General features: G+C 41.4%; 1 protein-coding gene across 4 annotated transcripts; it reads right to left on the reverse strand.

Moving 5' to 3' along the window:
* Positions 1 to 8411: 8411 nt before the first annotated feature.
* On the reverse strand, positions 8412 to 26707 carry znf574 (zinc finger protein 574). Of its 4 annotated transcripts, none has more exons than XM_034611412.1 (11): positions 26685 to 26707; positions 25703 to 25866; positions 22660 to 22817; positions 16277 to 17447; positions 15976 to 16190; positions 15488 to 15667; positions 15177 to 15271; positions 13307 to 13401; positions 11471 to 11619; positions 10594 to 10881; positions 8412 to 9354 (listed from the first exon to the last, which is right to left on the reverse strand). In XM_034611412.1, the coding sequence occupies exons 1-11, from the start codon at positions 26690 to 26692 to the stop codon at positions 8794 to 8796; spliced, it is 3084 nt and encodes a 1027-aa protein (XP_034467303.1). In that variant the 5' UTR covers positions 26693 to 26707; the 3' UTR covers positions 8412 to 8793. The 4 variants fall into 4 exon arrangements, with proteins under 4 accessions (XP_034467303.1, XP_034467304.1, XP_034467305.1 ...); XM_034611413.1 differs by lacking the exon at positions 26685 to 26707 and adding an exon at positions 23990 to 24061 and having other exon boundaries at positions 25703 to 25859; XM_034611414.1 differs by lacking the exons at positions 25703 to 25866; positions 26685 to 26707 and adding exons at positions 23990 to 24061; positions 25495 to 25642.
* Positions 26708 to 27567: the final 860 nt, after the last annotated feature.

Below are 27567 nucleotides of genomic sequence, written 5' to 3' on the forward strand. Positions count from 1 at the left end.
TTACCTCCGAACACTCGAAGGCTTCCGATCAGTTTCCGTCCCTCTGCAACAGCTGGTTTTCTCAACAAGGTCAGACACCCCCCCACTGACACCGAGCCCGCTCATGAACATTATGCATTACATGAACGCACACACTCCCACTTGCACATCTTCTTCCACACAATCTGTCACATGTTTCATACATTTTCATTTTGCACATATTTTTACTATATCACTTATAGTTCTTTATAGTCTTTATCTTTCTCCATATACGCACAGTATTTGCTTTCTAATTTGTTGGATCTTCCCCCTGTTTTTCTACTTGTTATGCACCAAACACCAAAGCAAATTCCCTCTATGTGTGTCTAATAAGGAATAAATACGATTCCGATTCTATTTTATGCTTTGTAATTCTTCAATGCCGCACCGTTTCAAGGGGAACTGTACTTTTTACACCAGTACATTTATTTGGCAGCGATAATTACTGGTTAATTTGCAGATTTTAAACACTCATTTTATGCCTTTGCTGGACAGCCGACCACAGATAACAGGAAATTAGGTGAGGCCCGTGCCTGGCCGAGGGCCAGACACATTCCAGTTTATGGTCATCACCCAACCAGCAAAGTGCTCGACTGGGTGATCGTCCTAAAAGGCATTATGGATTTTTAAGATTTACTATACAACAATATGTTCAAATTTATCTCAACTCTCATGCATAATTGGAAAACAACTATCCAATCTGCATTTAGTATGCACCTACTTACTTGAATACAATACAAATACTGGATTTTCACTTGTATATTTTACATTTTGATATTCCTATGTTTACTGATAGTTCTTCCCCCACCGGGTGAACAAATGCACACATACTGTACACTCACACATTCCTGAAAATCTTCTTACCAGAGCACCCTGACACTTCATGTGGGACTCCCTCGAATGGAGCTGACATCCTCCTCACTATTTATAATGTTCACTCATATAAGGCACAACTCCACAGCAGCAGGAGCCCACTGCGAGCAGACAGCCGTCTCCAGAGGAAGCTGCTCGCACTATATGATGTCACTGCCTAACTCCCATATCCTGCTTCTATCACGCTACGCCGTCTCATCCTGCCCCCGAACGAGACTGGGACGCTGACCTTATGATGCCTTTGTTCCTCCCCGGTGCCCCGGTCAGTCCTAGAAGCCTTTTCAATATAGATCACCTTTTTTTTCTTCTTAACCTTGCAGCCCCGATGCTCCCTTAGCATTTCATGTCCTCGTCGGCTATTAAACTCAGCACAGTGTGTTGAATCATTGATTTTGTCAGGTGGCTCTTTAATTGCTAGTGACAACACTGTGCTGCCTCGCAGTGATATCTGAAAATTACGCTTTAACATTTTTAAACAGGTGCAAGATCGGTGTTGCATTTTTAATTAAACAGAATTACAACTAAATCTGCCAAGTGCTTATTACTAATGAATCCACACTGCTCTGGTTCCCGCAGAAATGATGTATAGGCAGCAGCATAATGTAAATTAAAGGTCGATATGTGTCTCCCATACTAATACCCTCTGATTATAGAGCCTTTGGAGACATCAACTCTGCTTCATCCACTAAGTTGTCCCCTAATCAAGCAGGGAAGCAAATATAGTTTGTGACACTGCTGAGCTGTCTCCTCCGCTCTGGTCTCAAACACCCCCCCACACCCAATGCTTCATCATGTTTTCACCTATTCACTTTGCATCTCATGAAATTATGTGCATCTCAAGATGTCTTTGTCCAGTGGGCGGACAGAGCTGGAACACCTATTACTCACTCATGCTTGAGCCTATTAGACTGCAGCCATGTCACGCCAGAGGTTCCCTTAGGCCATGTGTTGTTTGTTTTTTTATTTGTGTGTGTGTGTCTGTGTGTGTGCAGACATTGAGATATGACTGTGTCTTCATCCAACCAACTTGCAAATCTAAAATTCTTTATTTAGTCTGTGTGCACGTGGCGAGTGTGTATGTGTGTGTGTGTGTATGCGCTAGTGTGTGTGTGTGTGTGTGTGTGTGTGTGTGTGTGAAACTTGAAGGGCCGAGCAGGCTGCGTACACAGCGTTACCCCTAGCTGTGACCCACAGCTGCAGTTTTCAGGAAGTCAGGAGGAGTCTCCGTGTGCTGTCTCTCCCATTCAATCACACACACTGACACATGCCCGCAGTGCAGTGTGTGTGTGTGTGTGTGTGTGTGTGTGTGTGTGTGTGTGTGTGTGTGTGTGTGTGTGTGTGTGTGTGTGTGTGTGTGTGTGTTGTCTAATTTACCTCTGGTCTAATTTACCCCTCTTTTGGTTTTCAGCACCACAGGGTGACACTGAGTCTCCTCTGCGAGAGTGACTGTCTGCACATTACACCTCAGTCTTTTTATGTTTATACCATGTACTGTATGGTGACAATCCAACGTGCAGAAATGCATTAAGGCAATTGAAATGATTACTGGTGATTGAGGCCTCACCGTGTCCACTGAAAGTCTGCTGTCACTCTCTGTTTCTGTCTCCCTCCTCTCTCTAAATATGCATTCAGCAGCTGTCTCTCCCTCAGCTCCATCCCACACCACTTTGCTCTTGACAAATTGATATGGAGTGCTTTTACATAACAACTACGTATCGCGCACATACACCCCAAATAACACAGCACAAATGTAAACCTTACTCAACCATCACCCGCTCACTTCGCTGCAGGTGTTTAAAGCTCTTGCAATTGCCAATGGGCATTTTCCCCTTTACTTTTTCTCTTTGTAAAACACGCATGTGGCTTCCATGTTAACTATTGATTGGAAAGCATGCAAAAAAGGTGAGGGAGAAGAAGACAGAGGGAGGAGGGAGAATTGACATTCTGCCCGAGCACTGCTCTCCGCTCGTGGAATAATGATTAGCTCCTCAGTATTCTAGTCACATATGCTTCACTATCAATGAGAGAGGAGGAAGGAGGAACATGAGGGAGGGGACACAGTGGGAGGAGGCAGGCAGAGGGAGGTGGGGGGGAGCGGAGAGGGAGGGGGGTGCAGGAGAAGAGGAGCACACGGGGAGAAACAAGGTGAAAAAGAGAGCAGGGGATAAAAAAACGAGGGGTAATGGAGGACAAAACAGAGGAGTATAGTATGACATAAGCAGCAGACGTAGGTGCTAGTATACTGCAGTATGCGCACGCACGCACGCACACACACACACACACACACACACACACACACGCACACACACGTACACACACCCTGCATGTGTTCAATGTGCACATTAACCAAATCCAACGGTCAGACTAATTTGCAAAGTAAAAATGAAACTAATGCAGGTGGTGCGTGCATGCACACAAACAGTCCTGTGCACCTTTGCATCCTCACACACACACACACACACACACACAAATATACACCACTACACACGTGGACACTATACTTTGTCAAAGTCACGGCAGGTATAGCCACCTCAGCAAAGAGAGAGACAGAGGCTTTGTCGCAGGGGGGAAGAGAGGGAGAGACAGAATGGGAGAGTAATGATGAAAAAAAAGAGAGAGAGAGAAAATAAAAGGACAGAGCGTGGAGGGGAAGCATGTGCAAGCAATAAACAAGATAATCACAAGGCATGCAAAAAGATAAATGTATACCATTACTTAAATAGGTCAATCATACGTTAATAACCACAATAATAGAGTTAGGGAAGTCAGCTGTAGCCGACTGAGCAAGTTTGCATCACACACACACAAGAGGACATCCTGTTTTAGCCCCGCCCCCTGAGCCCTGATGGAGTATCAGTGGAGGAGAGAATGAAAAACCTTAAACTACATCAGTGCATATAATTGAATCTATAACTTCATTTTGTTTTAAACGAGTAGATTCTTAGATTTTTTAGACAGATAGAAAGAAAAAACATTATTTACACCAGGTAAAGAGCATCTAGTATTTCATCATGTTGCAGTTGTAGTTACCTGATCTTGAAGTGACCTATAAAAACAAAGGATTATTAGCAGTATGATACTTAACTAACTATAAATCGGAGATGCATCTTTGAACACACCACAAGCAGAGGTCACCAGGGTCAGTTAGCTCAGCTTACACATCTGCAGTGTTGTATATATTTATAAATGTAACTTGATAACATTTTTTCAAACAAGGTAAGAACACATACATCGTACACGTGTTTCTCCGCACGTACAGGACCTGGACCATATAATGATTTACGATGTTTTCCTTCTCCTGTTTCATTATAGTTAGTTTTTTCTGACCTTTAATGGCTGCCTGCTGGTTTTCCACTTTTGTGATATTTATATAGCAAACCCTTCATTAATACATTCTGCAGTATCCCTTTCACTAGTTAAGGCCTGAATGAAGTCGCTGGCTTCTCTGTCACATCTAATTGAAACATGAAAAGCTTAAGGCTAAATGAATCAGTGTAGAATATAAGTACAGCAATTAATCCACCGAGAACGCTCATATAGAACATGACGACATGTCACTGTAAGGCAGGGGTGGAAGTAAGTACTGTACATTTGTGAGGTACTTGTTCTTGAGCATTTACATTCTAGGTTATTTTCCATACTGTCTTTTTCACTATATGCATATTACAGCTTTAGTTGGTATTTGCGTTTGAGAAAAAGATTATATTTCATTTGTCCTCGATTTAAAAAAGTTATATTATAAAATTTGCTGTCTTTGACTTGAAATGCTTTTGTGTTGCTGTGCGTGTTGCCTTTGATGTTTTGTCTTCTCGTTTTTATTCGTCCTCTTCGTGAATCACTTTTTAACAGCTGTTTTACAAGTACTACACAAATAGTCATGACTATCATTATTTACACAACGGATAATACAAACTATAAATTGAAAACACAACACATACTGTCAAACCAGTTATTTTTTTATTTTTCCGGCTTCTGTCTACAACAGCTCCACCGAAAATATATGTTTCCCTCTCAACTTGTCGTCGACTGTTTCTAACTCAATAAATGTTCAACGAATCTAAAATCGCACCAGAAATCTAAGTTCAGAGAAAAAGTCCAAAAAGTGAAACAGATTCGTGCATCAGAACTTTGCTTTTGCTTCTCTCCCATTAATCATCTCATGACACCTCAGATTTATCTGGTGTTTCAGTTTATAAAACGATTTAAACTCGCTCCTCTTCCAGCTGCTGCAGCAGCTGCTTACACACGATTCTTCAGTAATTATCTAATAATGTCATACACTATATCGTCAGAGGGACCAAAGCAGGAATGTGGCATTTTGCTGTTGATCACTCACAGGATGTACTTTTACTCAAGTAGGATTTTGAATGCAGGACTCAGGCCCAGTGTCAGGTGGAATTGGCTCCAGCTGCCCCCACGACTCTCAGGGGGATAAACGGTGTAATGAGTGACTGGATAACAGACTTTTAGTTCTAATAATTTTTATGTCGCTGTATTGTTAGTTTTACTTAAGTAAGAGGTCTGAATTATTATCACACTACTGCTGTAAAGGTAATACATTAACATCACATTAACAATTTCACTTTTTACCACAGTGCTAATATTTGTCATCAAAGTTCTTTCATGTTACCTTGGAAACAAAGCTTTACCAAGCATCTTCAACTTGGCAAAATGCCATTGAAAATGCCATCAACTAACCATGACTGGAACACTTCTCTGGGGATTCAGAGGTTACTGGGTTTACAACGATGGTATAGGGGTTTACTGTGGGTCTATATTTTTTTTTTATTTCTAGTGATATAGCCCACTATAATTCATCCCCGATATATTACGGCCTCGTTTTGAACTAGCTGTTAAAAGACTGACGTAGCTCAAAGTAATGGGGGCAGCGTTGACATGGCTTTGGTGGTTGAATTTTGAAATAGCTAAAGTAATCAGTAAATTGTTGAAATTGCTAAAAGTAATTGACCAATGACTGAAATAGCTAAAAGTATTTAAATGGTTGAAATCGTTAAAAATTATTTAAAAATAACATGGATAACCACTTAATAGTTAAATTGCAAAAAAAAAAAAAAAAAGGTATTGAAATAGCAAAGTCAAGCTGCACGAAATGGATGCAAAACACTGAAATCAAAAATAAAAACCTAAGAATATTGCAAAATTGTTTATATAGCTTCAGGTTATGTATATAATTTTGTTAAAACTGTTAAATGTAATGCATGAATTGATACATTTAAATATTTTGCTAATGGATACGCTGTTGAACTGTAGTAACATGTGCTTGTACAGATGCATCTGACCAAATAAAATACTCCAGATATTCCTGGTGATCATTTAAAAGCCACAGACTGGAAGGGTGTTCTTTAATTGTTCTCGTGTCCACTTCAGCGCTGCTCTATGACTATTCTTACCTGGAGGTGTAAGCCAAAAACAGAGCTGCTGGTGTCCTCCACCTGCGCGGGACACTGTTATGTCAGCGAGTTTACTGCTGTGAGAGCTGAATATGCACATTTTCTCCTAAGGGTCACTTGGGTATTTTTAGTGTTTATGATATAAAAAGAGGTGAGAATCAAAAGGGATGCCCAGGGTGAGAGCAGCTACTGCCTCTGCTGGTTTCTCTTTTTTTCTTTTTCATTTGTAGCAAGGACATTCCTAATTCGGGCGGTTATTTTAGGTCCTTTGCATCTGCATAATAGTCCTTTTTCCCATATTAAAAGATAAAGACCTACTTCTCACAGCCTGCTTCTACAAACCTACAAATCCCATGAATAATTTAAATACGTAATTGCAAACACTACAACGCATGCGAGCATATGAAGTAGTATGTTAATCGCAGCCATGTTCATGCATAACTATAAATCATTTAACATATTGGTTTGTGTATTTTCATCAATAAGGTGCTAAAGCAAGTGGAGTAAAAGAGTTTTGAGTGAAACTAAAAACATTAAGCGAACTGGGTTTTGAAATGTAACAGGTCCCAAGGTCATTGCTACAGTGATGTAACAGCTCATCGTTTTTATTTTCTGGATCTATCAGCTTCATTCAATTCTATAATAAGGCTTTTTAAAATATTAGACACTTTATCCACTGTTGCCTTGAAAACCATATTCAGGACTCTACTGCAGTGAAGATGGGATCACATTTCAAAATAAAAGTAGCTGGACTCAAATGTATTTATTTGTGAAAAGCAATTGCATTCTCTATCCCAAACCTTTCGGTTGCATGTGGTTTTTAGCTGGATTGCACAAGATTAAACCCCATTTTAACGAGAAAACATCTTGGCATCATAATATAACAATATAATACATCTGACAGCCACAAGTCAAACAATAGGTTCAGTAATGTTTAAGTTATAGTCAAATCTGGTTTTCAACTCAATTGCTGAGGGATATGTGTTTTTATTTATCCATGTCACAAACCTTGAACAAGGAACATAAAGCAAAACCTCAAGGTTAAGTCTGAGCTAGGGAATGAACACAGGGAGACAATAGAATGTCTTCTATACAGCAAGAAGACCATTATATTGCAGTTAGGCCATCTCCCTGGAGCATTTGAGTCTCATGACTTCAACACCAGCATCAATCTCATTACATGTGTGTTTGTTTGTGGGGAGCAGTTTCGGTGTCAGGCTGCAGGTATGATAAACGGCACTCCACCAGAATATCAGCTCTCAAGATTTGCTAGGAAGGAAGAAAAAAAACATGTTTTTATTGACTGGTTGCCTGTTGACTCAGTAAAGCAATGAAGAGCAGCTAAATTCTTGGCACCGGCTTCCTGTTGCTCCTCCAGAGCCCTCGATTCCCTGATACGCTTCTCATTCGGCAGAAATGCTGCCATTTTCCCATTTCACTTCCCCGCACAATCATCAGCATTTCTCCCTCCATGACATGAAAACAAACTACTGAGTGCATCCGTGTGTATGTGTGTGTGTGTGTGTGTGTGTGTGTGGTTTCAAACACCCTGTCAGCAGTCACTGGGTGGGAGACAGCCATAAACTGTGCTTTAAGCCTATAATGGGCTACTGCAGCGCTGGCAAAACTTAGATCATATTAGGCCTCTTCTCTTCCAGACACAAATAGGATCATTATTTTTGATAACTATACAGCAAGTGCTGGGTAATTTCATTACACTACTTGCCACTGCATAATGCTACACTTCAGCTAAAACATCATAAATCTTCCCGTATCAATGTTATTACTGTATTTAATTAAAGCATAAACCAATCAATATCATAATGTCCTACAAATTATTGGAACATTAGGGTTGATCTATACACACAATTGCTCTTCATTCTGCCTTCCACCAACATTAGCGTGTACGTGACAGTGGAAACAAAGCGATCGGAGAGGCTGCACAGTGACTGGCGCTGAGTGGTCGGTATATTTCTCAGAACTCTTATTGTTTGTCAAAAGGCAGAAGTGGCAATTTACAGCAGGACCAATAAAGTCCGTCTCATCTGATGGGATGGGGCCAATGCCCTTGTGTCATCCACCTTGTTAAATGATGGACGCTCACAGATGTGAAAGCTGAGGCGTTTTATTATAAAGAAAGCAGAAGACGATTCACAGGCCACCACTGGTCTCCCCCTAATAAATAGAGGCTGTAAATACACTTCTATATACAATGCAGGAACAATTTCACAACCTATTTTCAAATCGGTTTGTAGGAACACTGTTTCAACAAGGATGTTAAATTAATTCTATGCTCAAGAAAAGCTGTAAATTGGTTTTACTTCACAAGATGGGACTTTTTTTAAACTGGCTTAGAATCTATCAAACTATGAACACAACATAGTGAATGCATAACCTACAACTACCACACTTTTCACTCCACCAACAATCTATATTCTCAACTAATCTTCCATTCGGTCTTCTCCTGTCCATGATAGTCTCTCATCTGTCTTCATACAGTCTCCTCCACGATGAACTCAATGGTCTGCTGCGGCGACTGGCCCGTCCCCACCATGGTGATTTCATTTCCATCCATGGTGATAGTGGGCAAGATGACAACCTGTGAAGTTCCTGCCATGCCGAGCTGATCAGCCGGGATCATGACCGTCTCGGTTCCTCCTTCGCCCCCCTGCAGTAAGTAGATGGTTTGCACTGAACCAGAATCAACCTCCCCTGTGGCGGCCAGAGAAGAAAGAACCTTGGCCCCCTCCAGCACCTTCTGGACCTGGGCGGCCTCAGCGGCTTGCGCTGCCTCCTCCACGGTTTCCAAAGGCACGTCTCCGTGTTGCCGCATGTGTTTATCCAGGTTTGAGCGAGAGCGGAAGGCAGCTACACAATGGGGACAGGAATAGGGCTTCTCACCACTGTGGGTGCGGGCGTGCTCAGTGAGACGCGCAGCCACGCTGAAAGTCTTGCCACAAAGCCAGCAGCAGAAAGGCCGCAGGCCACTGTGGATGCGCTCGTGGTCCCGCAGATGGGGCAGCTGGCGGAAACGCTTGCCACATGTGGTGCACTGGTGGAGAGAATTGGGATATGGGAAAAGGGGAAAGTGCAAAAAATATGAGAACGATAAAAGGTTGGCAGGAAAGTGCAGTTTTGTTCACAACAGTGCCAGTGCACAAACTCGACTGCAATTAATATTTTCAGAGACCTCTCTTTATGTTTTTTCTGCAGATGCAGCACTTCGTGCAGGGATAGAGGAAGAGCAGCAGAGAGAAGAGGATATGGGGAAAGACAGAGAGGGGAAAAGATACAGTGCAATAAACAACAATTTGTAAATTGTCAATAAATCTGCCGATGAATTTCAGAAATTAATTGATTACTTGTCAAGAAAGCATCAGAAAATTGTTTAAATAATGTCCATTACAAAGTCCTTGAGATCAAGTTAAATACTTCAGATGTCATGGCAACTATCATTTACATTTAAGAAGCTGCAACCAAATTTTTGCTTGATAGATGACTTTCAATAAATGATTTTTAAAATACCATTATGTTGATCAACTAATAATCAACAGTGGAAAACAAATGAGCAATAAAAAAAGTGATTTCCAATCAATGTCCTGCAGCCCTGTTTAGTTGTAGTTCATATCCGCCCTCAGATTAGAACAAACAAAGCAGACACTTGATTAAACCTGACACACAACAAAATACTTTGACTCCCAACAGAGATGCTCAGATTGAAACTGTAATTTCTGCACTTTCTCTGTGAAATAGAGTTTAGTCATATTTACCTTTCCTGTTGAGACTGAACTGACTGTGTTTATGATTTAAATTAAATTCCTTCCTATTACTGCCTCATAGTTTGAGCACCTCTGCTCCTTGAACCTTTCTTTAGCATGGCTGGCAGATATAGCTCAAAGCAAAGCCACAAACATTAAATCAATTTCTGCAGCCCTACGTGCTGTGATGGGCTTGGGTGGGTCTATAGTTGATGTCCTGCCTCGTCACCAGAGCAGCAGAGAGAGGGAGAGAGTCCGAGAATAGTAACAGGCACAGAGGGGAGCTGACAGGCCCTAACTCAGCCCTGCCATTAATCACAGGTACACAGGGAGGAAAGAAACACCCATAGGACACACACTGCACAAATGGCCATGGTCCGGAACCAGAGAAATGGCCACAGCTATGAACGGGTGTGATCATGGGGGTGTGAGAAAATACAGGTGTTAGCTTGGTGTAAAAAGGACAAAATCCAATTCTGAGGACGGAGAAAAACTCTCGTTAATGCGAGCACACACACCATCCTGTTTCTTACCTCAAACGGCCTTTCATCAGTGTGTGTCCTCATGTGAACAGTGAAGGTGGAATTGTAGGCAAATTCTTTTTGGCAAATCTGACAGCGGAAGCGGGGTCGGTTTTTGGACTTGCTGAGTGTTCCCTGGAAATGCGCCAGCACATGCTCCTCCAGGGCAAAGTTGGAGGTAAATCGGCGGCGGCAAGGCCTCACTGGGCATTTGAGCGGTGTCTGGCCCGTGTGGGACAACCGATGGAGGTCAAGGCCCTCTTGGGTCATGCAACGGTGACCACATAGGTCACACTCGAGCTGCGGCAGAAATAAAGACAGTAAGAAAAACAGGAAGATGGAGAGTGGAGTGGGGGAATTAATGAAAGGAGAAAAGGTTGGTGTCTTTATGATCTAATTGTGACGTAACCATAAGGTCGCTGTTGGACTGGAGACCTTTCTTCAACTGGCCACTATCAGTCCAACCACCAACCATTGCTGACATAATCACACTGGTGAGTAATGTTTGATAACCTGTAATCCATGAAGACTGGCGTTTGTTAAAGCACACCTCTTTTTGAAATGAACAAATTGGCAGCGATAACATATTCTATTAAATAGTCAATGTTCATAACCACTCGCTGTGTTTGGTCGATTTCTTAAATTTGATTTATGAATTAAAGTTTGATGAATCACCAATCGATAGCCAACTAAAGATGGCTTAATTGTAATTTATTCACTGCTCTGGTTTGAGAAAGATCAAATTCAGTCCAATCACTCTACTCTACTTGCTTTATTCTCAACAAAACATGTAGTCACGTCATATTTTTCTATCTTTCGCTCTCTAAATTTGAAGTTGAATAGGAAAACAGGCGTTGAAAACAGAAAAGTGACCATGTGTGTTGCTGACCTGTCCAGTGCAGCGTCCACGGCCCTGACCCCGTCCGCGGCCAGCATTCCTCTCCTCCTCTGTGGTCGGACAACGCTGCAGGTGGATCTCCAGAACCGACTGGTTCACAAACTGGGACAAGCAGTGAGGACACGACGCTGGCTGCTTGTCTGTAAGGGAGCAGAGTCAGGATCGAGACAGATGGTTGTATTATCTCCTCCATTTCAGAAGGATTAGAGTTGGAAAAATGAAACAGATCTAAAATGTCTGTCTAAAGATCACTAATCTAACATCACAATACTGAGTGAAGTTAAGAAAGAAAACTTTGACATTTGTGTTCATACAATTTGATCTTGTTCCATCATAAGACAGATGAGTAGCCTTGTTTGCCTTGGCAGAGGTATGAGCTCTACTGAGTTTCATTCTATTTGTTTTTAGAACCAATTTTACCTTAAAAACATGAACACTCACAAAAGTCTGCTGACAAAAGTCTTTAAATGAATCCCAAAAAATTATTCATCATGAAAGATTTCAAAAGCAAAAGTGTGAATCATTTCCTGGTTGTTGCTTTTCAAGAGACATGATTTGCTGTTTTTGTAAAATAATTACTTTTGAAAATGTAACCTTGGGCTCTTGGCAATTTTTATGTTTTTTCACTGTCAATATTATCATTGACAGAAATCAATTATGCATAGATCCACAACTGTTATTTGGAGTTATTATATGATTTGGTTGGTCACATTCTTAGTTAACTGATTAGTTGTTTACTCCATGAGTCATTTTCTTGTCCAACCAACATTTCAAAACCACAAAATATTAACTTTAAAGTGAAATTAAAAAACAACCCAACTGTGACCACAGACGCGGCACATGTTGGGTAATTTTTGCTTGAAGGGATTTAAACCATTAATTGTTTGTCGAAATTGATGCCCAATAATTTTCTGTCACACTAATCAGTTCATCCATTTATCTTTTCAGCTCTGATCAGCCGGTGGATCAGTTGTATTTTGGCAAAGCAAACCTGGGTCAATCTTGAAAACCTGGCTGGGAAATCGCTGACACTGACGGTTCATCAGTATGTCCAGAGGTCGTCATGCCAACATCCTGCAATCTGCTAACCATCTGTGCCGTCTATCCCAGTGGGGGCGATCCACTCTACTCCCCATTGGGACCCTCTAATTAAACCTTTAATACAGACAATCTCAGCCTATGGCCCTGGACTGATCAATGGATCAATCTCTTCAATCATCTCTCTCAGAGGAGCCATGTACCTCCGACCCCTGATGCACGCTGACTCTTCAGGCTTAAAGAATGCGGTTGCCGTGCCAACGCCCCCCCCTGATTAAGATGAAGTGTCAACATGTTGACCTAATTCATTTACCTCCATCTTCCTCTTCCATTCCACATGGGAGACAGATCAATGGAAAGTCATTGACCTAATGCATCAGAGGAACAATGTACACATAACTTGGAAGTATGTTTGGAAATAAGCAAGGAAGGCCACCCAGGCGAGCTGGTGACGGCATTTATCGCCAACTTTGCATCAATCAATAGTAGTTCACGGCAGGTGGTTCTGATATGAGCACCATATCTAATTAGTTTCCATAACAATGAGGCAAATGGGATTGCATCAGATTCCTTGATATGTTCATCACAATCTGTAACCTTGAACGCAGTGACACGTTCCTCAGAGAGAAGCAGACGAAAGACACAAAACAAGAAATAGTCACACGGCCAAGGAATGTGACTTAAAAACATCATTCATCCCACATAAGTCTCTTATCTTTAAGTTGCTCCTGCTGAACATCAAAGTACAGGGATGATAGATATATGCCGGGCTGAGCCCTGAAATCTCACCTTGATGAGTGAGCGAGTGCAGATCAAGATCTTTCCTGCGTGTGAAGGCCTGTCCACATTCTGGGCAAGGGAACGGGTGGCTGGTGTGGAACAGTCTATTTAAAACAAATAAAAATACATTTATGCACAAACACAAGAAAGATAATTTAACCATACACCTCTACAAATGCTTTATGCAACTATACATTTATATTTTAAAGCTGAAATTATAATGAAAAACAGGCCCAGATGGAAGAGAAGCAAAAAGCATGCCTCAGAAGTACTCAGGGATTACTGTGGGCGATGTACAATAACCATACATATTTAATCAAATGACAATTAAACATAAACCCCAATATACCAAGATTTAAAATGTCCTTAATTAAAGACGCATAATAAACCTAAATAAACGGGTGGAAAAAGGTCATGTTTTGGTTTTAAGCTGCTGCCCTGAATGTGACTTGTAGGCGGATTTCTAGAGAATATGTGCTTAGCTGTGCTTCAGGTTAAATAAGGGGTATTAGCTGAGTGTATAAGGGCTGGAGATAAAAGAACAGCAGTAAACTGGGAGGAGTCAGAGTGGAGACTATATTTATCCATTGCATAACGTTACGCTCAATACAACCTTAGGGGAGGAGAGAAGTGTTATGGTGTATTCACCTAATGCTGCATTAGGCCTGCTTTCACAGCACGGTGAAAAAAAGAAAACATTGGTTCTTTGGCAGTTTCTAATAATCGGAACAAACACGAATTATGTAGAATGCTTCACTAAATGCTGAATTGTATAGTGTATGTATAATATATCATACTAATACAGGCACTATTGTAGCAAAATACCTCGTCACACAAGTCACTTAAAGTAAAGCAGGAGGCTAGAGATGATGTGCAAGGACATCTCAAGGCCCGTGTGAGAGTCCAGGCTATTTCTATTCCCTGTTAAATAGACAATTGAAATCAATATTTCAGAGACAGCTGACCCTGAGACAACTGGGAGAATTAAAATTTCTGTCAGGGTTACCTCTACTTCCAGCCAGATGTTCTATAATGAGTAGGGCTGGTGCTGTACGTACAGTATTAGTAGGTAGATATACACTGTCTGTACAGTATAAGTACTACACATCGGCTGACACTGACTGGAGCTTAAACAAGTTGTTCATTTTGAGGTTGCAGCTTCTCAAATTGAAAAGACGCTTCTAAATAAACAAAGCGATCTTAACTCAAGCCCTTCTACAGCAGATGAGCAACATATGAGCAAACAATCTCCTCATGAGGACTGTGACATTAAAAACGAATTATCTTTGGAGGTTTTCAAAAAATAAATTCTACGGATGTCTTCTTGTGATGAACATATTCCTCTATTTTCTGACATTTTATAGATAATAAAAAATATAATGGGAAGAATGAACCATAACGTTTTAATGATTCCTGCTTTTTCCTTCTACATCAGAAATAGTCTAACCAGTTAAAGCTTGACCCTGATTATTAAAACACATTATCGCTTTCAACTGATGTTTTATTTCGCACCCATGTGTTAACCTTGGTGAACCCGGTAGGACACGACCAGGCTCTTCCAACATCCTGTGTTGTGATTGTATCTTAATTTCCTGGACCTCTGTCTGTCAATCATATGTAGCTGAGGCTCAAGGGCACCCAGACATCTCAGTTAGTGTGTGTGCTATGCAGCTTAAAGCTCTTGCTCAGTAGTCCGACACGGCTCAGCTACCACAGCTCCTAACAAAGGTGGGTTATCTAAATCCTGCCCGGAGATCTGTTAGGGTTCTGTTATTCTTTTGTATTTACACAACAAAAAGGGCTTGAAATTAAATACTGACAATTGTCTGACAAGTTTATGTCATTTCAACCCACACCAGCTTAAAACTTATGTTATTACTTGTGATCGTTGAGCTGCTCCTCCGTGTTGAACCGCGAGGGGCAGTTAGGACACGAGAAGAGACGAGGAGTTCCCTCGTTGTCCACAGTACACATCTGCATTGAAGGACACAGTCAAGGTCAATACAAAATTCACAGCAGATTATCTAAAAAGACATCATAACTATATGAACATGAAATTCAATGTTGTTAATAAGTTATCTTTCTTTCACTTATTTCAGAAGAGCAATGCCAACCAACCAATTGACTTTTTCCCATATAAATATTATATTCATTACAATTGTGCCAAGTACAAAATGGTAGGAAGTGTACCGGTTTTCGTCCACGCCTGCGCCGAAGGTGTGTTGATGTGTGGATGCGTTGGTGTCTCTTTAGGGTGGCTGCCTGGGAGAAGTTTTTGCCACAGCGGTCGCAGCTGTAGGGCTTGTGGCCCGTGTGGCTCATGCTGTGGCGCAGCAGGCTCTGGGAGTTAGTGAAGGCCTTCGAGCACAACTTCAAAACAAGAATAATCAGAATTAGTGCAATGGATATACTTACAGCTCTATTAAGCACCTAGTACATTTTCATATGATTACATTTGATAAATTTGTAACTTTTCAAAGCAATTTCCACTAGGTGCAGAGACACTGGAGAGCCTGTCAAATATAATGAGGTTGGAGGCTGAAACTGTGTCTGCCTCCTCTTCAAAGCATTACATCATCTTGTCAATGTCAACTGCACAACATAAATGACATTTACCTCAAAGCAAATTATCTCTCAGTCTCAAGAAAGGACACATTTTGATTAATTTCAATTGGCACCTTGCACGTGAAGAGCTTTTCTCCAGTGTGGCTGTACACATGTGTGCGGAGGAAGACACGCCGGGTGAAGGTTTTGCCACAGTAAGGGCAAACATGGGGTAATGGTGTCCGGGACCAATCCTGCAGCAGCTTTGCAGGTGGAGGTTGGTTGGTTTTGTCCGAGTCTTCTACAGTGTTGTCCGAGTTATCCTCTTTAACGCCTGAAACCTTGTTTTCTGACAACAAAAAAGTGCATCAAGATCAGAGCACCCCACGATAAATGCTGTATGTTTTCAAAATGGGCAAAAGACATTCCACTTACCTTTGACTGCATAACCACCCCTCAGGGTCCTGTAAATGGGCCTACGTCTCTTAGGACTAGGTGAAACAGAATCACCAACAGAGGCAGACGGGGAAAGCAGCCGCTTTGAGGTCTGTGGGGTATCCTGAGTATTAGTTGCGGCTGTTTCATCGCCAGTTTCCGCTCCATCCGCCACCTCTGTCCCTGATGTGAGGCTATGTTCTCTGCGGTGATACAGGTACTTGGTGGTGTTCATGAAGGTAATGCCACAATGGGTGCAACTGTGTAGTGGCCCATTCAGGTTGTGCTTCTGCTTTCGATGGGCAGCCAGTCCTCCCTCATCGCTGAAGCTCTGCCCGCACTCAGTGCACAGAAACAACTCAGGCTGAGGGAAAGGGGAGGAGACGCTGGTGGAGGGTAGAGTGGCATCTTGCCCCTGCTCATCCGTCCCATTGTTCTGGGTACATATTTCTAGTGTTGGTTTCGCTTCAGGAATTACTATCATCTCTTCCTCACCTTTCTGTTTGTGTTGCTTTCGGTGGTAAAGAAAAAGTGTAGTGTTGAGAAAGCTTTCCCCGCACACAGAGCAGCGGTGGAGAGCTTCCTCAAAGCCGTGTTGGGTCCTGCGGTGGGCCACTAGTTCAGACACCAGGCCAAAGCATGAGCCGCAGTCAACACACAGGAGAACGGGTTCAGGTTTAGGCTTTTTGTTTGCGCCTCTCCTCTTGGGAGACCAATCCTCTACATTAGCGGTCGAAGACGCCGCTTCAGAAGGAGGAGGATCCGAGCTGTGAGCGGTTATCTCTGTAAAAACAGATGTACAGGTCTCTGTGACCTGCTCGATCTCTTCCTGTGATTCTGGTTTTAGGTTGGGAGAAGAACCATCTGGATCTAAATTTAAAGCGGTGCTCTGATCTAGGAAGGTCTCTGCCTCAGGTGTTAAATCAGGTTTTAACTCGGAGGCAGTCTGCTGACATGTCCCTTCTTTACGGTGTTGTTGCCAAAATTCCAGGCTATTGAAAAGCTCATCACAGTCCCCACATTGGTAGAGGATCCTAGGCTGGTCTGCTGTCACTGTTGCATCAGCTGCAGTCTGGCTGAGTTCACTTTTATCAATTTGAACAGAGGATGGTCCTTCTTGGACTTGAATCTGTTGAAGTGAAACTGTCCTTGATACATTTAATAGCTTTTGCTGCAAAGAGAAGGGAGGAAAGAGGAAAAACAGGGATTAGCTTCAATTTCTCTATGCAAAAATAAAACAACTCGGTAATATTAATCAAATACCTGTTAAGTCACTTCCACCTGCTGTGTTTTTCTTTAATTTTATCCTATCTGGCAGATAGGGAATGAGAATTGAGTGCCGGGGTACTGAGGTCAATTAGAGCAGCGTGTGTTTAGAGCCAAGGTTCCTCTGAGAGCTCCCGACTGCCAAGATAAGGCCTCAGACTGGATGATAACTATCAAAGGTTGAATGGGGTTTTACATTTGCTACTTTTATCCATTGGTATGATAAAAACTGAACGTCAAGGTCATGGTATAAGACAACTGAAACTGCATCAGACAACTGTTCAATGGGTTCAACTTGCTCTTGTGCTGTTGCTTTGCAAGCTGTGTTGGAAGGAAATCAAGAGTGGGGGTGGCAACCAAAACAGTTGAACCCAACAAACTTAAGACATTTGAAGGTCAGTCACAGTAAGGGAATACGGTTCGTTCTCAAACGTAGCTAGCACTAAGAAAGAGAGAGAGTTGGACCGTTTAGCAAATCAATCGCTTCTCACTCAGCCGTCAGTAACGGAGAAACTGCGACCACAGACGCCCCACAGTGGGGACAGAAACAAACCAAAAGACATCAGCAAAGATAATTTGATTCGTAAGCCTTGATCACAGTCCGTTGTCTTGTGTGGGAGTCAAAAGATTAAAAACACTCTAGTCATACTTGGATCCATGCTACACTCTACCAGAGTATAAATAACGAGTGATGTAAGCCTGTCGCGTTTATAGCAAACAATGTAGACACATGTCGACAGTTGTACATATAAATTCTGATTTGAATGGAGCAACTGTAATGTGACCCAATTTCCCCTTGAGGCTCAATTGAGTATTTCTGAAAATAAAATCTGTGATCCGTATCGGCCGATGCTCCTGCTAGCCCCATAAATCCTGCTCGGGGCACCCTTACACAAGACAGTGAAAGTTAAAGAGTGTGGTATTGTCCCGTTTAAGAAACGGGATTTTTGACATATGTGATGAGTGCACGCGCTTTGCGTTTTTTACTGACTTGACAGCTTTTGTGCAAAGCTCAGACAAAATCCGGCTTCCCGTCTACCCGACACTATCATGACCTCTCTCTGCATTGTTGAGGCTTAAGTGGTAGATAATACCCTACACAAAAAAACACAACCACACACAATGAATAGTTTACACAAGTGTGGCAACAAGGCCCCAACTCTGTCCTGAAAGCTTTGTCTATTCTGCCCATTCCCCACTTTTGTATACAAATTTAAAATCATGAATAAAAAATATGATTAGCTACATTTTTTAAAACTAAGACAACTAAAGGATTTAAGCTTTCAAGCAGGACCTATACTGAATCATTCATGGAGAGCTTGTAATGCTGCCATATGTGGAGTGCATACTTTTAGTATACTGATAAAGAAATCTGGAGATGTAGCAGCTGAGTCACACATTGGTCCAAAGAGGAAATGAAGGAGTGAATTTGTGAGCACTCTGCTGCAATTTGAGACATAACCAGCCATTGTTTTCCATCAGTGCCACATAATGTCCCAAAAAATCATAATACACTGGCTAATGAAATGGGGATGTTTGCAATAAACCAGCTTATGGCAAAGCAATGGCCCAGAAGCCATATATAAGGGTAATGTTTACCAAGCTGATTCATACAGGAGAAGGCCAATGAGCGATACATCAGGAGAAAAGCTGTCACTGACTGATTTCTCATGTTTCTCTTCTGGCTTGCGACTCAAGATGCAATCAGTCTGTCATGAGAGTCACGGTGCTTTATGGATGGGTGTGGAAGACTGAGAGGGATGATGTCTAGGCACAAGCTCAGACAGCCGTGCCCTACTGCCAGACAGGGGGCAATGACTGCTTTTAACCCGGGGGGCTTTCAGAAGTGGTCATGAGAGAGGCAAAAGAAAATATGTCAAAGTTAAACAGAATAAGTCGCCACATTATTCAACTTTCAAACTCTGCAATTCAGATAGCATCTTCAAAGAGGTCTGAATTAATAGAGCTCAGCATTTCGATGAAATGCATCCCAAAATAATAGATTCCAAAACAGGACACGCATTGTAAGAAAAACACTGAACACGATGCATTATGGAAACATCCACAGGCTTCTCGAATGCACTATGAGTCAAACAATAGAAATGCAAATAGATTAACATACTGAAGTATACATTCAGTAGACAGAGGGAATATGCAGACAAATGACCAAGTTGTAGACCTCACCCAAAAAAGGGCAACAGGGTAACCCCATCACAGAGAGACAAAACATTTTTCTATCCTCATGAAAACAAATTGTTCCCCAGTACTGAAGCATGAGGAACAATCTGAGATTCAGCTGGATAACATGTAAATGTGGTGTTCTGGACGTCAGTTTACCCCTTGGACCTTTATCTGGGGTGTTTCCTACCACTAAAAAGACTTAGCCGTAGCATCTAAGCATTTGTGTGCAGCACCTAAACCAACAAAACGATTAAAACTATGCTGAGGCTTCTCTACTACCCCGGAGAGAAAGAAACATACTGCAGTGTGTTCCCATTAATTCTCTAGACTGTGGCGGCCAGCCATATTCTAATTTGTTCCACCTCAGTTTCATAATGAACGGGTAAAAAAATTTAACACTTCTCATGGTAACATAAAAGATCTCTAACTTGACGTGTTTTGTTCTGTTGCTGCATCACATAGGAGCACTATTTGCCTTATGATGGCTTGCACAATGGTCTTTAACGTTTTACCATCCATGTCAGACCACATAGTTTCAAGCTGAAGTTATGCGCATACCTGCAAGTAGCATTCAAGACTGTTCTCTCTTTCATGCATGAACCTTCACTCTTAAGCCTGTGTGCCTGTCATTCAGAATTGTGTTGCCTCCGAGAGAGACCTTCATGAGTGCACATAACCGCCATAGATTGAATTAATTCTGTGGGAAACGCTGGTACTGGCTTCAGCAAAGGACATTTCTTTTCAGAGATGTTGGTAAAAAACTGGGCATCAATTTAACAAGACTAAAGAATTAACATGTTGAACCATTACATTCATTATTTCTTTCTGAATAGATCCAAGTGTTGCATTATGGATTGCTTGTAGCCGTATTATGTTGCTAGGCTACTGAGTTTTTTCAGGTCAGTTTAGTGTGTCTGTCAAAGCTTAATCAGCCTTAAAAGTGTTTTGGATAGTCCAGTTTAAAGCGCAGGAGTTTCTGAAGGCGGCTGCAACATGTTCTGCTGCCACAGATCAGATAATGAATGACGAGTGAACACAAGTTCTTAGGGTCACCCCGATGTCTTTTCTGCAAAAATCCACCAAGGAGAAAATCTGAGAAAAAAGCCAGGAATTACACCTGTGATAGATGATGAATTCAAAAAGACCCTAATTGTGAGATATGTTCAATTTCAGAGAAATAACAGTTGTGAGAGAGGAATTGACTCACTACACTAACTCAGTCAGCTGATCAGAGGTCACGGTGACAGTGAGCTGTCCAACTGAACAAAGATTTTGGAAAGTAGCCAAACACTGCTATGTTGTCAGATGGTTGTGGGAAGATTAGACAATTGCAGTTCAAAGCCATTCACTGAAGTCTTTTTTACTAATGTTATTTTGTTTGGCGCACAGTACATTCACTCACAGAAATGTGCTTCAGGACACAGCACTCACTCAGACATGGGAATCTGTTTAGGACTTTGTTCACTTAATTAGTAAAGTGAAGATCACTTTATTGATTGCTGATGTCGGAGTGTAGAGTGACAACAACTAACTCTGTTGTGTTTTTACAAGAATTATGATAGTGGGAAAAAAATGCATATTTTCACAATGACGCCAAATCAAAAGGCAGGACTTACTTGTATCTCAGTACATTCATAACAGAGTTCAATCACGTACTATTTTCCTGTGACAGAGACGCCAGTTACACACACTGCGCTCTGCGCCAGAGGAGTTTTGTTAATCTGTTTTTGATAATTAGAAAGTCTGGCTACTATTTCCCATTTAAATCAACGTTCACAGCAGCCCCACAGGTGTGTGATGATGTGTGAACCCTCATGCTCTATTGTTTTTTTTCACATGTAAAAATAAACCCCTAGTTATTAAAATTGTTTTGTTGGTGTTTTTTAATCTGTCACAGACACAGTTATTGGTCTGTAAACAAGCATCACCTATTAGTGAGAAAATAAATTTAGAGTCAACATCCAAACAGTGTATATGATATATGCCAGTTGAGAGCTTATTCAAAATATAAAATACACTCTGTCGCATACTCAGACATAAAGCCAGATTAAAACAGCGTATGATCCACAATCAATCTACTTTTAGCACTGCCACAGTTTTTCCCATTCCACCTGTTTGCCTCACTAGTGACTCATTACTGATAGATGAAGTTCTAATGTGTTATTTTGTCATTACACTAGACAGAAAGTAAGCCCAGGTAGCACTTAGAAAAACACTGATGGCTGCACTTCCACTGTCTACTTAGTGTGATTAGAGTTCTGATAAATGAACAAGTAAGATGAGTTGGTGATCAATATGTGTCTGTATAGGTGGGAGTGCAAATAGGAAAAGGGAAAAAGGAAAAGATTAAAAGGTGATGTAAAGATTTCCACATCTTAATTAGAAATAGTCTATTTGTTTCCGTTGTTTATATTATCTTTTTAACAAAGTTTTAGTTTGGGTTCCTTACCTGGTAAAATAAAGATTGAAGTGATGCATGTCAGCATAAAAAGTCAGTAACGATCACAGTCTAATCAAAAATAAACTATATATATATATATATATATATATATATATATATATATATAATATATATATATATATATATATATATATATATATATATATATATATATATATATCATCAAATATAATACACTGCAACACTTTGAAATGCATCAGTAAACTATTACAAACAACTTAATGTTCTGGTGAGTGCTCTGATGAAAATCACCATTACTATGATGAGCAGAAGAACATTGTCAATTTATGACTTATAAATTGTCGTCTCTATTTTCATTTCCCATGTATAATTCAGAGGCTTTTATTCAATCACACAGCTGGCCATTTCAGGCCCGACCATCATAATATTGATTTTTTTCCCCCGCCCAGTTCTATTTTTGGACTCAAAACATACCTGGTAAAAATGAAAGATTGTTGACTGTGCCAGTATTTACCTGAGCCTGTAGCACTGGAATAGTGACAGAGGTGGCTCCAGATGTGTTTGCCTGATCTTCTTCAGGGGTACATGTCAACTGGTGCTTGAGAACCTCTTCCAGAGTGTCGAACTCCTGGTAGCAGGGGAAGCACATGTACACTGACGAAGTCTCCATGGCTGCCAGGGGGGAGGGGAGAAATCAAAAACATTTCATAAGAGACGCAGCAATGCAAATGTGTTTCAGGTAAAAAAGGTGCAACAGTTCACAAAACTTAGCATGCTCTGAATATGAAAGTATGACCACATCGTGAGACTTATACAGATGCCTTGCCCACCAGTGCATTACATTGAAGTTAGGTTGTGAACATTGCCCTCTCCTGATGAAAAGAAGTGCCTGCATATATTAAGATGACAACAGCTTGGACTCAAGTGCCAGGAGGCTAACTCTGGGGTTGCCAAGATGACTCACCACGCTCTGAGCCCGGACTGATTGTAATTTTTGAGCTCATGCTTCTGCTAAAAGTTTTCAACAATCCATCCTACTCACTAGATAAGAATCACCAATCGTACGGCATCATTCACCGGCAAAGCTCTGTTATGAAAGAGGAACCGTACGAATCAAAGAAACATGCATCAGCATATTTGAAAAATATCATAGTAATTACAACTTTAGTTTAGCAGCAATGAATTTAACTTACAGACTAAGGACGGTGATAGTCTACATTTTGCTTATTGTTGAGAAAACCAACAACGCAATGTGAATAAGGCTGTGGAAGGTGGTTTTCTAAGAGTCTGTAGCACTCTGCAACAGACTCATTTATTCCTACTTAAGATATAAATGGGTCACATGATTTTTAAAAAGGGCAACTAATATGCTATATTAGCTGATAATGTGTTACCAACAGTGGAGTAAATTGTGTATTTAATGCTTCTTTGCTGCAGATGTGATTTAGAGAGTATTTATAGCAGCAGGACAATTACTGTTGGATCAACCTGAAAAACTACAGTAACCCTATTTGTTGTAATGTATTAACATCTCACTAAGTGCAACAGTGTGACCCCCTGATGTGTTTAATCTGTTTTTGTAGAACAATGAAGGTCTGTGTGACACAACGGAATACGCTTTACAAGGCTGATGCTTCACAGACATTACTCATTTGTCAAATCGATTCATTGTACAGCCGCAACTACCAACTGCTCTCATTATTGATTGATGTGCAGATCACTTATCTGGGTTAATTGTTTTATCCAACATGCTGAAAATAGGGTCATAATTATCCACAGACCCAGGTGACGTCAAAATGTCAATCCAGACTGCAAATCCTGAAAATTACACTCATAACAAATACCTGTCTTATCTGTTAAATCTCTATTGTCATCTTCTGCTGCCAGCAGCACTTTGTCCCCACCAGGTTACAACTCTGTGGAATAAATGCATGTTGAGAATGTAATCTAAAAACGGCTGGATTTCCAAAATGCATCATCTATTAATGAAATTCAAAATCTGCCAAAGAATGTGGTCCAGTGGACTACACTGAATAAAAAACAAGTGTTAAACTCCTCGTATCACCGCTCGGAGGTCACACTAAGCCAGATACATTCACAGAAGCATCTCTTCTCTCTGCTCTGGCTCTGAATCCAGACTGTGGTTATTTTTTTTGTCCCTAAAATCTGAGCTTTTCCAAAACAGCCGCCCAAAGTGTGAAATCTGAAAACACCAGCTTGGCATTTTAGTGTGTACAGGAAAAACGTGGCTTTGGAGAAACTCCATTATATTGATGACCAAACAGATGGTGGCGGTAGTTAGGCACTTCAATGCTTTATTGGAATAAATCTGGAAATAAAAATAGTGTTCTCATTACTAGGCCATTTCCAGTCAAGAGAATTACCCATTTTGGTATTTTAAGTGAACATAGCCAATTGCTGAAACTCCTGGTGTGGACACATGTCGTTTTAGCACGAGAGCAGCATTAGAGAGTTTAGCTGGATTAATGTGGATGTAGCCTCAGGCCATTTCACTGCTGCTGATGCTGCTGTGTTTTAAAAGATGAATGTTCCCTGTCACACATTAATCTCTCTGGCTCCACTGGATTAACATGGAGGGCTCTGCTCTTTATTTAACCATCTCTATAATGAATTGCACAATTGCATGTCCATTGACAATAGCTTTTTAAAAATGCCCTGTCAATCGACTCGGACAGAGCTGATTGTCATATGCTCATGTTCCATCTCAGGATCCCTCAGCTCAAAGTGCGCTGACCCTGCTCTGTCAAATGGCTGTCAGGTGAAAGCATGACACCGCAAAGTGTGGACGGGTCAGACGAGGCCGAATTACAAACATTCAACCACCCAGTCACGATCTGCTTCTACCTGCGAGCACCGGCGGAAGTGACTCCCCTCAAAACAACGTGATTTCTAGTTAATATTTCTGCGCCACGAATGTTAATCCATGACATGCAAAATGGAGGATGACCTAACGCTAGCCGGCACACTGTGTTTACTGCAGGGGGGGGGCGACCTGACTCATGAGTGGACAAGTGTCATGTTAGTCAGCATCGTCTTCAGCCTCCTCGTCTTTAGCCCGAGGTCTGACCCGCACTGGAATGAACGACAGCTGCTCCGTTAGCCGCTAGCAGCCAGCTAGCTGTTATCTCTGACCATTACAGCCTTGCTAACATAGCCATCTTTTTTTCCTAGCGACAAATGCTAACGTGTCCGCGGCGTGGTAGCTTAGCTCCGTCGCTAGCTCGAAAAGCTAACACAACGACCGTGGGAGCATCCCTCGATAGAAGCCGCCTCCGCCGGGTTAGCTTGTGTCTACACCCGGTTTACCACTTGGGCCAGTCGTGCTTACTTTCTTCTGCCAAGGAGAAGAAGAAGAAAAGACCCAAGAAGGCGGGCGGGATACGCTTCTTCGGTGGTATAATGGCGGCGACAGACTTAAGTTCGTATTATCTGTCTCCCCCCGTTGAAATACTCCATACATTGATACCAGCGTCTCGTGTCTCGAGGAAAACGCCGCATTCGTGTGAAATAAGTGAAATTTAATGAGAAAAACTCACCTCGCGCGGACGTTTGTTCGTTTGAGGAAACAGCAGAACAACTTCTGGGTTTCCTGCATGTTTGGGAGGCCCGCTCTGATTGGCTGCACCGGTCACTTCCTGGACCAATAGGAGTCAAGTACACATTCCACTGGAGGAGTTTGTACCGGAAAAACGCGCGAGAGCTGCAGCAGTGAGATCAGAAAGTAAAACTGTAATACTGTGTGTTTTTATACTTTACTGTCATAATAAACTACAGCAGTGAGATCAGAAAGTAAAACTGCAATACTGTGTGTTTTTATACTTTACTGGTATAATAAACTGCAGCAGTGAGATCAGAACGTAAAACTGTAGTACTGTGTGTTTTTATACTTTACTGTCATAATAAACTGCTGCAGTGAGATCAGACAGTAAAACTGTAATACTGTGTGTTTTTATACTTTACTGTCATAATAAACTGCAGCAGTGAGATCAGAACGTAAAACTGTAATACTGTGTGTTTTTATAGGATGTTACAAGAAAGATATGTAACAGTTTATTAGGCCTATTTGTACTGTTTTTGAACCATTATTCTTCTTTCAGCCACATTTTATGCCACAAAGACATTTTCAGCAGGACTCTCAGCTTGACTTCAGAATGGAGTTTCAGTTTTTGAAGTGTCCCATATGACTTCCCTTGAATACCCATCTACAAAGTATAACTCCTATCAGATGTCTGAGAACAGGCGGCTGAATGGTGCTTCTCCATTGTGCCACCACCAACTATTATATTCAGAGGTCAGTGCAAGTATAGACTGGCCCACCCCACTCATTTCTGAGAATTACAAAGTGCCCGGCTGTGCCCCACTGACTCATTGGAAAGATGAGCGGCTCCTCCAGACTGCTTAACGTGACTCCAAATGGTATTAAAGAGCCGGCCGGGCGTTCAGCCAGAGGGGCCGCAGCCACTCAAGCTCCACAGAAAGTGTACAATCTGAAAACACAGCGGAATAACATTACTCAACCTTGACATATCATATCACCATGATGAAGTCCTCGCAGACATGTTCTTCATTGAAGGTTGCGGTTCAGAGACTGCAGGTCCCCGGAGAGGACGCCTGTGTTGTCACGCGGCATTGATTACTCAGGATCTCTACATGCACCTTCTTCCTCTTCTTCATTTCTCTTCCTCTCATCTACTTCCTCTGTTGCTGTGACATTTGCTCGGGTCCTCTCGTTCTTCAAATTTGCAGTTGTTGTGAGCAGGTGGAAAATAAGGTTAATGATCATGAATGAAAAAAGAGAAACAATCTCACTGTAAGGTCCGTTAAGCAGCTGATTTTTATTTTGGGTCTTATAGAGGATTTTTAGAGATTATGAGAATATACCTCAGGCTTCTTATGAATTATATATTTTTCAACACTTGCACTCGATATTCATCTTTGCCATAGTTCCCCCTAAAATGAAAAAAGGACATTATGAAACTCTAACATCTATTTATCCCACTAGGGTTTGGTTACCTCAGTCAGTTTTTAGCCCTGTCTGTTGGTTTGTTTGTCAGAAGAACTACTGGGCAGATATTTTAATGCAGAATCCAGGAATTTATTTTTTAATGTTGTAAGATTATTTGACATTTTCTCTCAGATTTTCCAGGGAGTAATTGATGGATCAAGATGAACCAATCAGGCATTTTTAGGGAACAGATGTTTATAGATGTGTGCATTTTGGTGCAGCTTGATTGTATTTGAGAGAACTAGGCCCCCGGCAGAATATGCCCTCTTCTGAGTGCCATCCTAATACATACAAAATATATTCAGTTTTAAATATGTAACTGAACATTTCTGGATGACCATGAACATTGGATTATCTTTAAAGACTGATAATGTCCAATTTCTATTCACAATTCAC

Source organism: Hippoglossus hippoglossus, chromosome 16 (genome assembly GCF_009819705.1).
Source record: "Hippoglossus hippoglossus isolate fHipHip1 chromosome 16, fHipHip1.pri, whole genome shotgun sequence".
NCBI lineage: Eukaryota > Metazoa > Chordata > Actinopteri > Pleuronectiformes > Pleuronectidae > Hippoglossus > Hippoglossus hippoglossus.